This window comes from Sprattus sprattus (assembly GCF_963457725.1).
Source record: "Sprattus sprattus genome assembly, chromosome: 13".
NCBI lineage: Eukaryota > Metazoa > Chordata > Actinopteri > Clupeiformes > Clupeidae > Sprattus > Sprattus sprattus.
The window spans coordinates 20,913,767-20,926,929 of record NC_137911.1 but is presented as its reverse complement, the minus strand read 5'-3'; the positions used below and the strand labels follow the sequence as shown (position 1 = coordinate 20,926,929).

At 41.6% G+C, this 13,163-nt stretch overlaps 1 protein-coding gene across 1 annotated transcript; it reads right to left on the bottom strand.

Moving 5' to 3' along the window:
• Positions 1–909: 909 nt before the first annotated feature.
• On the bottom strand, positions 910–12,840 carry pabpc4 (poly(A) binding protein, cytoplasmic 4 (inducible form)). The gene is made up of 15 exons (XM_080850484.1): positions 12,125–12,840; positions 7,854–8,047; positions 7,412–7,527; positions 6,348–6,487; positions 6,150–6,244; positions 5,771–5,908; positions 5,326–5,421; positions 4,661–4,930; positions 3,459–3,549; positions 3,134–3,256; positions 2,756–2,886; positions 2,406–2,496; positions 2,024–2,154; positions 1,555–1,656; positions 910–1,296 (listed from the first exon to the last, which is right to left on the bottom strand). The coding sequence occupies exons 1-14, from the start codon at positions 12,318–12,320 to the stop codon at positions 1,558–1,560; spliced, it is 1,911 nt and encodes a 636-aa protein (XP_080706610.1). The 5' UTR covers positions 12,321–12,840; the 3' UTR covers positions 910–1,296; positions 1,555–1,557.
• Between the last annotated feature and the right edge of the window lie 323 nt (positions 12,841–13,163).

Below are 13,163 nucleotides of genomic sequence, written 5' to 3'. Positions count from 1 at the left end.
GCGTTTGTCGCAAATGATGGAATAGAATTTCTATCGCCATCTGTTGGAGTGGAGTTTAATATCCAATACACACACTGGTCAGTCCTTTGGTGGGGCTGTTTAGTCTATCTCATGTCTTGAGCAGTGATTGGAACCAGAGGAAATAGGACTTTGGTGGAACGTTGCCATGATGACACATCTTCATGCATAAAAGGTTAGCCTGAGCCATTTAGTGTAGGTTCAAATTTGAAAAAGAAATGTTCATTATCTAAACTGTTTTAACAAATAATGATACATATGTATCATGATGTGTGCAACACTGCATAGCTTTGTCTAGTAATTGTCAGTCCAGCTTAATGCAATCAGTATAACTTTAATGTCAATTAAAGTGGTAATAAAAATTAGGTTTTGTGAAAGTTGTATGGTTCTAATGAATGAAACCAAAATCAAACTGGACATAGAAGGTCAGAGCCTCAAACCAAGTAACACTTGGTTCATGTAAATGTTTTGTTGCAATCTTAGGCACCAAGTCATTCCTAAGTCTGTTCTTTCAGTCGTCTCAGTATAGTAGGCTATGTGATTCAAATGCACTTGTTGTGAAATTCAGCAAATTGCTTCTCATGGTATTCTATCTGTTCATTCTGTGTGCACTCAAAAAAAAAAACTCTGGTTTCTACACAGTCCTGGCTCCTGAAATGGGAAACAAACAAAGTGGTTCGGCTTGAGCCATACACTATTCTAGCCAGTCAACGCATTGCTTCAGGAGCACTGAAGGGAGGGATGTTATTTGATTGGCTGTGGAGCTCAAATGTAAAAAACAAAACAGTTTTGCCAGAATTGCGTACTGTAATTTTAAGTAGTAGAACCAAAGTAGCGGCTAACTAAAAGCATGTGTGCCTCCAAACAAAAGACAAAACACAAAGAGATGAATCAGGTGCTGCATCCCTTTATTTAGATCACCACACGATCCAGGGTATTGTCTGGGGATGGAAAATCCAATAGTACCAACCAAACCAGCAAACACACAACTCTCAAAATGAAGGGGGGAAAAAAGGTTTTTGTTTTTTTCTTTTTTAGAAAAAAAAAATGCCTGTCCTCCTGGCCACCATATGGAGTTTTTTTTCAGTTTGAAAGGAAAACCTCCATTTGTATCATCTTTAAGGAAGCTGTATGCAAATAAAAATAATCACAGAACTGAAAATCAGATCTGTAATACATTTTTCAAGTATATTTTTGTTTTTTCTTTTCTTTTTTTCTTTATTTTTATTCGGTTGTTCAACTGGTGGTGACTTCTGCTCGGTCAACTTCTTTTGAAACCTATGAGAGAGAAAAAGTTTGACCATTATTAGATGTCCTCATGTTCGTGTCATTACATACTCTGCATTTTGAGCCATCTTACTTCAGTTTCACAATATATGCAATCAGGCGGTATATTTAAGGTTTCTATAGTACTACATACACAGGCACCACCTTTGTCCTTAAGACTGTCACCAAGACTGTAAACAAGGAGTGACAGACAGCACAGCATATGTGTAGAGAAGGTTTTAATCTGTAACGTGTTTTCCCCCCTCTTACACATCATGAGGAGGCAGCTGCTGGTGTAGTGCTGACTCCAACTTTCTGAGTGATGTCTTTTTTAGCCTGATGAGCTTGGAGCACAGCAACAGCCTCTTCCACCTGTAGAAAAAAAACAACATCGATTACACAGAGCCATATATTAAAATATACACTTTTGTTTTAGTTTAACTTTAAGTGAAAGACAGCTCCAGTGATATCTGTCTTGATTAGAGCTCTGATAGAAAAGCTGTCCCCCTTCTACTGGCTCTACATTTGCTCTTGCATGAATTCATTTAGCAGACCCTTTTATATGAAGCGATTTACAATTTAGTACAGGGACATAAAAATAAAAAAACACTTGCGCTCCTTTGCTATTGTAAACACCTTACTCTTCCAGGTCAGCTGCAGAAACAACTCAAAGAAACCACTGCTTACAAAAGCCCTGTCAGAGAAGGGCAGTGCTGGATTGTGAGTTATAGATAGCTACCTTGCTGCGCAGAGTCTCGTGGGACTCCAACATGTGCAGTAGCTCAGAGTTGTCGATCTCCAGCAGCATCCCAGTAATCTTCCCTGCCAGGCTGGGATGCATGCCCTGGATCAGCGGGAACAAGCGCTCACCTGAAAGGAGGAGAAACACAAATGGAGATCATTGTAGGACGAATGGGTCAGGACCAAGGAAACAATACTTAGTGGGGAATTCTTCAGACACTGTGTTGAGCAGCCTATTACCGCTTTAATCACAGGCCTCAGTATTATTGACCTGCTTCGTCCGCTGACCTCCAGCACCACCATTACAAAACATAAACTGTTCTCTCTGTTTGTTTGATGGGGGCTGTCACTGCACTCCTGTGTGCGAGCCATCTACTCACCCAGCATCTGTTTCTGCTCCTGGGGAGGAGCAGCGGCAAGCATGGAGGCGGTGAGGGGCTCCTGACCCTGAACATGGACTGCTGGCTGAGCCTAAAGGAAGCAAAATGTAACAGAGCTCGACGTTTAACTGTTTATTTTCTGTCCAATGCATTAGTTTTGTTACATGGCAACAGATCCATACATTTTGCTCTGAGCATGTTCAATTCAAATTAATTCAATTCAATTGATATAGCGGTAAAACAATGACATTGTCTCAAGGCGTTTCACGCTTCAAGCATATCCATGTGGCAGTAGGAGAACATTACAAACACAAACACATTTTGACTTGAGAAATGTTTGATGATATTACCTGTAAGGCAATGGGTTGCACCACCTGTGGCTGTGTGTTGCGAACTGTGGTGGCATATTTATATGGTGGCATGGCACGAGGGGCGGTCATGCCCATGGAGGGGCGAGGACCCATTGGTTGTCCAGGGTTCCCTGGAGATCGGAAGAAAATTGAGATATGGATATTTAAGTCTGCACATGCTTTCATTGTTGTTAATTCATTATTATATTACTGTTAATATGACATGTGAACTGAATATAGAGATAGTCATGATGGGTTATTTCAATAATAAAAGTTTAGGCCCTTTCCCTGTTTTAGTTTCATACCTAGACCTGACAATACAATGCAGATTGTACCTGCATGCTTATGAATGTCAGAGTACATATAATGACTTCTTACCGACTCTCTGGGCTCCAGCAGGGATGCCCCGTGGGCCCTGGGGACCGGCATTGGGTGCTAGGTGTCTCATGCTGGCGCGAGGACCGGGTTGGCGCAGGGAGTTGGGCATACCCTGGAAACTGCCTAAAGAGTACAGATTCAAATGTCTACCATCACTGTCCGGTTCCTGAAGGTAATTTCAGAGTATTTCAAACAACCAGTGTTTAATGACAAGGCTAAACATATTTTAGATTTTTTCACATAAGACACAAAGTTTTAGACAGAATTAAGTGTTTATGATTGTCAGTTCTAGCTCTTATTCTAGTTCAAGGTTTTAGTTCTTCACCTTGTCCTCTGCCACCTTGCTGCTGCCAGCGTGGGTTTGGCCGCATCTGGGCAAGCTGATTTGGTGCGTAGTATGTGGTCCTGTTCTGAGCCTGGGAGTTGAAGGTGTATATTATTTATTCAGTTAAACAAATACCAGAGTACTAGTTTTCATGTATCTTTACGCAAATATAAAAGTCTCTTACAAGAGGTGTATTAAGAAATTGATGTAGTTGTAAACAGAACTGAACCACCAAACATTCTTTGAATATTTCTGAAGTCATCATCTGGACATTCTGATCACAGTCACATCTCTCCCTTAAATTTTATTTGTGGGATCATGGCGGATGAATTGGATGTTACTCAACGTTGTAATAGTGCACTCTTTTTCACAGTGTGAATGAGGGTTTCCTGATTCCAGCAACAAAACTATTCAAAGTTTCACCCACAATTCGTCATATTTCTCCACGTCAATTTTTCATCATATCATATACTTTCGTGCTCATTATGCTTGGTGTTTGAAGCAATTTTAAACAATCTCATTTCTTTCCTGTCCTCATAATTGGGACATGATAGGCCTACACTGCCACTCCATCTGTCATGACTACACGAGTGTGACAGAGTCAGATGGGAAGATGACAAACTCACTCAGATGGATCCATACCCAGGTAAACAGAAACCAGAGAGAAACAACCTGTCTCAAAACTCACTACTTCAGCTTGTGCTAGTCTTTTACAACGTACATCAGAGAAGTCTCTACAGTATGCTACATTGCAGAGAAGAATGGACGTGTCTGAAAGATATAGGGTTTATAAGGAACAGATAATCCAGCAAACACGGGACTTTCAACTCACTCTCCCTGCGTATCAATGACCTGGCAACTATCACACCATGATCACTTTCGATACAGGGTATAGCATTTCTGTATTCACTTTCAGTAGCACAAAGCCTCATTTTGTCCTTTCTTTCAAACACGTATTTGTTGAATGATTTGAACTGAAGATAAATAATCGGATCTAAGGCATTTAACATCAAGTGCCCATTTTGAGAATCCAGTCAAGCTTGTACGTATTTTAGTCACATAAAATATGAAAGACTGAACTCGGTGTGAAGGCACACACCAGAACCACATTAAAACTTGATAAGCTAATGATCTTCGGTACTGCTAATGTTCTACGGCACTTGCTATTGCCACGCTTTGCCTGTTGTGTCACAGTAGCTCACCTGGGGCACGGCTGGCATGAAGTAGCCACTGGCAGGCTGGAACTGGTTGATGATGGCATTGGCAGGCATGGCCCTCATGCCAGCGATGCGCTGCATGTACTGATTGGTGAGGTGGGCCTTGCGCTCCTCCTTGCGCTGGGCCAGAGCCACGTAGAGGGGCTTGGAGCCCACGATGCGGCCATTCATCTCCGTCACGGCCTTGGTGGCCTCCTCTGGGGAGGAGAAGCAGACGAAGCCGAAGCCCTTGGAGCGTCCCTCCTCCAGCATCACCTACAGAGGTCAGTTGTGATGAAGGTCAGTGAGGGTACACACACACACTCTTTACAGGTGTTGCCTTTACAAAAGCCTCTCCTGGTGTGTGTCTGAAAAGTTGGGTCGCAAAAGTACAGCAAAGGAAAGTGTTCTGTACAGGGTTGCAGCACACTGCTGCACACCTGGCTAGCACTGTGTAAGGCTACATTTTGAAACAAGAAGCAACCAAGGACAACCAAATTCAACGAAAAGCAACGTTGAGACATGACGAGTAACAGAGGTTCTTCCTTGTCATGTGTCGTGTATGCATTGGTTTTTATGTTACCTTTACATGATTTATCTTATTTAAAAACCATGTGCCATTGAAATTCTCATAATTTTCATGCATTCTTACTCATCTTGTGTATTCTTACCTTCGCACTGGTGATGGAACCAAATGGTGTGAACTCTTTCCGCAATTTCTCATCATCAATGGTGTCATCCAGATTCTTGATGTAAAGGTTTACTCCCTTAAACAAAGCATTGTTGTGTTTAAAGGTGGTTCAAGTTTTATAAACGCTGATATTTGAGGTACACAGAGGTCATTATGAAGGTGGATAAACAAGTTAGTCTTTGTGCCAGTGCTAGTCTTCTATAACATACATCAGAGTAGTCTCTACAGTATGCTACATTGCAGAGCAGTATTGACGTGTCTGAAAGATACAGGGTTTGTGAGGAACAGAGAACCCAGCAAACACGGGACTTTCAACTCACTCTCCCTGCGTATCAATGACCTGGCAACTATCACACCATGATCACTTTCGATACAGGGTATAGTATGCTTAGGGACTAGTAATTCTGTCCCAGTTTTGAACTCACCTGGTATCTGCTTATCCTCTCCTGCTTCAGTTGCTCAAACTTCCTCTTCAGCTCCGCCTGTCTCTCCATTTTTTTTTGGGCCCGTCCCACAAATACAGCCTTCCCATTCAATTCTGTCCCGTTCATCTCCTCCACTGCCTGAGAAAACCACTACAGTTACTGTTGCTGTCCTGACAACATCTGACTCATTTTTTGTGTTTTACAGTAATCTCTTTTGAGTAGCTGAATGCTATTCTAATAGTACATACTTATTGATATATTATTGATTAATACACATTGCTCTAGTGGTCATGTGGCAAAACATGTGGGGGATTCTGGGCTGATTTCATTGCCAGTCAGAAGTAACGGTGTCATAGGGTGACGAGTTCTACATAATTACCCTATTAGCGTCTTCATGTTGCTCATAGCTGACAAACCCAAAACCTCTGGATTTTCCTGTTGAGTCAGTCATGACCTTCACACTCAGAGTTTTACCTGTCAGAAGACAAAGTCAAACATTCTTAACAGTGTACTCTTGTTGTAGGTTCTTCAGCATAACACATTTATAACTGCTGTGTCAAGCACGTTCACAACATACCATGTTTATCAAAAAGTTCTTTCAGCCTCTCGTCATCCATATCTTCTCCAAAGTTCTTGATGTAGACATTTGTGAATTCCTTTGCTTTGGCACCAAGCTCTGCTTCTCTCTCTTTCCGAGACTTGAAGCGTCCCACAAACCTGAGAGAAGATGGACCAACACAACAGCTAATGTAAAGAAGATCTGGGAAGGTATGGTTCATGAAACCATTTTTGGCAGTTTCTGTCTTTGATGTATCATGGTTTGGCACGTCATCTTGGTTTTCACATCAACAGCAGGAAAACAGTTTTGTTGGAGGCTCAGTGTTTGACAGAACACTGAGGAAGAAAGCATGTCAGACAGCACAAGGTCCTCCTGTGAGCCCCCACTGCAATGTTAATGGTATTGTGTTAAGAGAATATGTACATGCTGCAGAGGTTGGTGACACAAAACAGACAAACAGGAGGACGTCTAGGAAATAGAAAAGGGATGTCCAGAGTAACTGCAGAAAGAAGCCGAAGGGGATTGCTTTGTTTTCTCTGCTTTTGCATCAGCTGTCTTTGCTGGGACTGTACCTTGCTACGCCGACCTCTCCCATTCCATGTTCCAGCAGTGTATTTCTGCATTTGCGCCATCACTAAAACACACAAGCGTGGTTACACACACGACAGCCAGACAAACAGACATAAAAAATACACATACACACACCCATAAACACGGACGTATAAGAGAACTCAGCTGGCACAGGGAAACTGAGAGAGGGGCCGTGTTAAGTGTGTTTTCCTTGGCTCATTCGTGGTTGGCTCATTCTTGTTTTGCAGGTCACACAGAAAAACAGTGTACAACAGAGACACCCAACGCACTGTGTGGAGATGTTTTGATGATCTGAGCAAAGGATCAAAGAAGACATGCTGTTTCCCTTGTGCAGAGACTCAAGCATTCAGTTTCAACAACATCAAAATGGCACCTCATAAAGGATGACTTGTATAGACGGATAAATGTGTGTTGATGCCATGTGCCTCTGTTAATGTGTGACCGTAGACCCCATCCCCGTCCCCTAACCCCATCACTGTCTGGACACTCACACCTTGCGGTCGTTCAGAAGCATGCCGTTCATCTTCTCGATGGCACGATCGGCGGCATCTTGTGTCTCAAAGTGCACAAACGCATATCCTTTGGATCCATTTTCGTCACACACCACCTATCGAAAAAAATGAAAGGATCTTCTGTCACATTCATATCTAACGTGCCTCATGCAATCACTTGGCTGCTTCGCTAACTGCCTAATAGCCTTGAACATGTTTACAAAAACAAGATTTTGGTCTCTCTGTGAGCCAAGGGGTCAAATGGGCTTAAATGAAAATGAGATCATGTTCACATTCCTTCATGTGTGCACCTGCTGAATTCCCTCCTGAAATATTCAACATGGCGGCATTCTGCCTTGGGCTACAACCACCCCATACTGCTCCACTTCCTCCCTCCTCCCTCCGGCCCTTGACCCCTCCGTGTTAGAGAAGAGCACCACACCTTGCAGGACAAGATGTTTCCAAAGGCAGAGAAAGTGTCATACAGGGCCTTGTTGTCAATGGACTTGTCCAGGTTTTTGATGAAAACATTTCCGACTCCAGATTTCCTGAGTGAAGGGTCTCTCTGTGACCACATGATTCTGATGGGCTTCCCTTTGACCACGTCAAAGTTCATGGTGTCCAATGCTCTCTCAGCTGTTTGAGTACAGTAGTGTAAAGGAAAACTGGTTAATTGACAAAACATTACACAGTTTGGGAAAAACAGTCTATGTGGTGGGAATTATTGTACAGGCTTGGTCATAAATATCCATCCAATTGTTTGTCCATATGTTTGATATGCACATACACAAAGGGGTGTGGGGGACCACAGTAAAGGAATATGAGGCCTGTTATCTAGGAGAGCAGCTTGTGAACATTTCAATAAAAAGGAAACATATGGTGTTTGTTCTATCAATTTAAAGACCCTGAACAGCTGTTATACATCTCTGGGACATTTAGAAGGGGGCCAAATGTCTTACATGCTGTGCTCAGTTGAAAGCACCCTGCTTGCTTTCAGTTTGGATGTCTATGTGCCAAATGTTTCAGAAACTGAGCAGATCTTTGTGTATCTAAGCAGGTCTATGTGTATTAGTTTTCATCCATTCAAATGAAGTGGAACAGTCTGGAGGGGTAACAGATGATTGTTAATAGTATAAAGGATAAAGGTGTAACTAACTCCACACAATGTCCCAAGGTCTGTGAATGTTTGTAATTGATTTTCGCTTTTTAGCTTAGACACTGTTCAGGAAGTGTCTGAGGCCTCCTGCAGAAGACAAAATACTATTATGTATTCTTTCCGACAGAACAAGCCATATGAGATATATCTATGTTTGGCCATTTGGTACAATCTCAATAAGAAAAACAGTGGATGTTAGTGGAAAATTGTAAAGTGTGCAGTGATATACCCAAAATGCACACCACTCTCAATTAAACGTTTATTTTTCCAAAAGTCTTGTAACAATACATTTGAAGCAATATCCTAATACAATCTAAGCACTCTATACCTACAGAGGTGCAGTCTAAAATCTAAAGTTTATTTGTATATAGGAGAAAAACTGGTAATATGAAATTTTGTTGTAGAACCTTAAAGGGGCAAAATGGAGGTTTTTTTTGTTAGAAATGAACATGTGTGTAGACTATTATAACCTTGAGATTCGGCTGAGCTGTAGGAAGATAGTGTTTCCCCAGTGTTCTTCTACATTGTATTTATGAGCCTCTGTATATATGTATACATCAGGATTAAGGAGATGTAAACAATTCAAGATAAAGCTGGAAACAAGCAAGCAATATCCACAGAATGGAAAGGGGTAATGGGAAACACTGTTTTAGAATCCCTTTAGATAAAAGAAAATGTTAATGACCTTCAATATTTCAATAATCGCTGAGGAACCATTTTATTTAATCTTTTTAAGAGTACACCATTCTACAGTGAATGAAACACCTTCATGTCCATGCTACTTTTTAGTGAGCACATGTCTAATTGCAACACCACAGCAGATGCGGTGAACAGGCAGAAGCACATGGTCTACACACAAACAAAACAACAGACGCAACAGACATACAGAAGTCACAATAATCCCTAAAGATGATTTCACACATTTCTGCTCTACTCCAATTCAGCAAAATGTCAGCTTAAACACCTTTTAGGACACTTGTTTTTAGGATACTATTCTTTCTGGAGAGAGATGGACTAAATCAGGAAAATATAACGGGTATTTTTATTCTCTGAACATTTTTTGAGCTGATTCTTTATAAACCTTCATCACGTTCTCTATTTGGTATCTGTTGTGTACACACCATTTTTTCTCCATCGGTCTTCCTTTTCAGATGTTGTTTGTATTCTTTTAATCTTTCTCTCACAAACCAACATGCGCTCGCTTTCACTCATGTCCTATCTCATGTCAAACTGGGCACACATGCCAGCTAGAAAGCTTCCCTTTGTCCCTGTCACTCCACAGCTACACACACCCTGGGCTTCAGCGCTAAAAATGTCTGGTAAACAAAACGGAGCTGCCTTGCGTCTGCTGGCATCAGCAGTTTGCTCTGCAATTGTACTTTACATCGAGCTCAGGGTTGGTGGGATCACCCAGTGACTAATTCTGGAAGGTTCCCAAGGGAGTACTTAGGTGTAAAATATATACACCTAAAATTAGCAAAAGCAGTATCGGTACAGCAAGTAAAGAAAAGGTGGTGAAATGTTTCATATAAACTTCAAACTTCTAACAAAATGGAGGGCTAAAATTAAACTGGGCTGAGGCTGGTAGAGAATCAGCTCACTAGCCCCACAAGGCCTCGGACTTTTTAACCAGGCGTTTGCCTTAGAAACTGCCTTTACCAATGGGCAGGCAAGGACTGGACAGCTTACAAGCCTGTCTATATTTAGCCAAGTGGGGGCCTTGGAGTTATGTGCTGGCATGGAGTGCGAGTTGAGAGCTCTCTGCCATTGATGGGGGTAAGACACATTCAACAAGAATGTGTAGATGAGCAGCACCAGGTCTGACAAGAGTTTACAAATGCAGCTGTTGCATGCTGACGCCTGTAAGAAGCTGTTGGAGAATCCTCTCCCACATGGTGAAAAAGCACAGTTCTGTATTATTTAGCACCCACCTAGTCACACAGTGCTCCAGCTGCTGGACAAGTGGGAAGAGAGTCTGTTATGACTTTGCACCTTCCTCGGCTCATGGTATCAGCTGTGTTTATTCATATTTGCATTATAATTTCGTACTACATGATACATCACTGGCATATCTGTGTCACTGGACACTGGGTCATACACATCTCCCATAGTATTCTATCCCACACAAGCTATTAAAGACACTGATAGTAACACTTCTGGGCCTGCAATGTCTAGTGTTACAGTTATAGTTGCAGCTGAATGGGTTAGCAAGTGTGACATTAGACTTTACAGGGCGGTGACACTAGAATACATCCCTTCATTGTAAGTGTAATGATTAAGACGCTTTGGCAGGCTCATAGGTTTACTCAGGAATCTTGAACAAACAGGGATCTCATATATACATTCCACAAACTGCCAAGCCCAGAAAACACTGAGAATAACACTTAACGCTGTGGACCTTATATGGAATATATAGCCCTTATCCACACAAGGCAGAGAATATTGTGAATTGTTGGTTCTGTCCACACTGTTCTGCTATCATTCTGTCAGGTGAAGACAGTAGAGATTAATTTCACAAAGGCAGCCTCCCTTGACAGCCCTTTAAATAGGATCAAAAATGGGTCATTTTGGGATACACACTATGGGGCAATAGAATACTATTCAAAATGAAACAAAACCAAATTCTGAGAAATTAGAAACCAAGACTGTTGAGTATTGACGAATATTTAACCTCAAAGCAACACAGCATCCAAATATCCCAGAGGCACTCCTGTCGTAGAAGTAGGGCACAGCTTCTATATAGGTCAAATGACACATGCTCATATTCCCAAAGATACCTTTATCTTGGTGTGAGTACTGTAGAATAGTCAAGGTTACCACTAAAGTGGAATTACAGCATTTGTGCTGTTAAACTTTTAGCAAAGCTCAAGGAAATTGTGAAATCTGTAGAAGGTATGGTTCAAAGCCCAATAATGGGCTGCAAGACAAAAATATTGATTATTAATCAATATTAAAAAGGTAGATCACTAGGAATTTTGAATACCATTGTTTGGCAACAGCATTCACCTCAGTCGTTGAAAACCTCTAAGTTACACAATTTTTGTCCGACGCAGTTTTATACTGTTATGATATTAAAATGGACAATATTTACCAGTCAGTTCTTTTTGGTTTACTTTTATCATGTGAACTCACACGTGACCACGTGCCCTCTGTTGATATAATGGCATGTAACTACCTTTGTAGGTCAAAATTCCATGTATATTCGGTAATCTGGCAATATTTTCATACACTGCGTGCTACATTTTGATACCCAATGTCTCTGAAACAAGTACCCAGCTGCGTTCACTTTTCAGCACTACTCAAGGGCGAGACTTCATCTGTGCTATTCGGTAACTGTCAAATAATTACGCTACATTCACTCGGTGTTACTACTACTAGCACTTTCTACATAGGCCATAGTACAACCGCATGCTACTCTGTCGTGGGCTCCAGCGCTGCGTAAGAGCTTGATCTATCCACATAGTTGACTGACGGCAACATTGTGCCGCAAAGCGTGTGCTGATGAAATTCAAACACAGACAACATAATGATTGAAGATGCACGTTTTATTTTCTTACCGTCAGGCGGTGACTGGAAGTTCACATAGGCATAGCCCAGTGATCGCCGGGTAATCATGTCACGACAAACCCGAATTGACAGGACTGGTCCGGCAGGGCTGAATTTCTCATACAGCATAGCCTCCGTGATATCAGGGTGCAGGTCGCCAACATAGAGAGAAGCCATCGGATAACTCCCAGCGGTCGCTGTGTTCATTTCTCGGACTTGATGATGTTAGGGCGCAACGTTTTGCAAGGGACAGCCTAGAAAAGTATTACTTGTTCAATATAATAATGTCTTAGAGTGAAGCCGTTATAGTTACACTGAATAAGGTGCTCTGATGGTAGACTATCGTTAGTCCGCCGCGGTGAAACTTTTACGCACACGTCAAATCTGAATAACGGCAGATATGACAGGATAGAACGCCAGTGAATCCAGTGAATCTTCAAAGTTGTTGTTTTTTTTCTTTGGTATGACTTTTCCCGTTAACGTCGGTTAAAGCCCGAGGCCTTCTGTTTTGTTTTGCAAACAGAGGAAAATAAACAGCCTGTATAATGTATGCGTTTTTTGTATTTTTTTTTCCTTTTTTTTATGTTTAGTCTTGAAATAGTTTTTTATGAAGGTTTTATATATTTTGTAATTTTTATAAATGTTTTTTTTCTTTTTTTTTAAGAGACTGAAGAACAGTGAGTTATACACTCACGGTTTTGTGGCCGATGAAAGAGGCTGCGTGGGAAAAGCATGGGGACTTTATAGACTGAGCAGAGGAAATAGCAGCTAGGGTCAAACTTGGGATAGGAAAAAAAACAGAGCATGCGGTGTAAAAGGGAGAGCGAGCTGTGCTGTCATAACTACTGAGCTTAACTCCCCACAGCGACATCTGGGTGTGACTAGCAGGGAATAATGCTCTCGGTGTGCACACAGACTGCCCAAATATGTACACGTGCAAATGGCAAAACAGCACAAAAGACATGCAGACCATTTTTTGCTGGTCTTTATCGTAGGTTAAATAATAGAATGACTGAATATCATGTTTGGTATTGCATTTCATTCACCTAT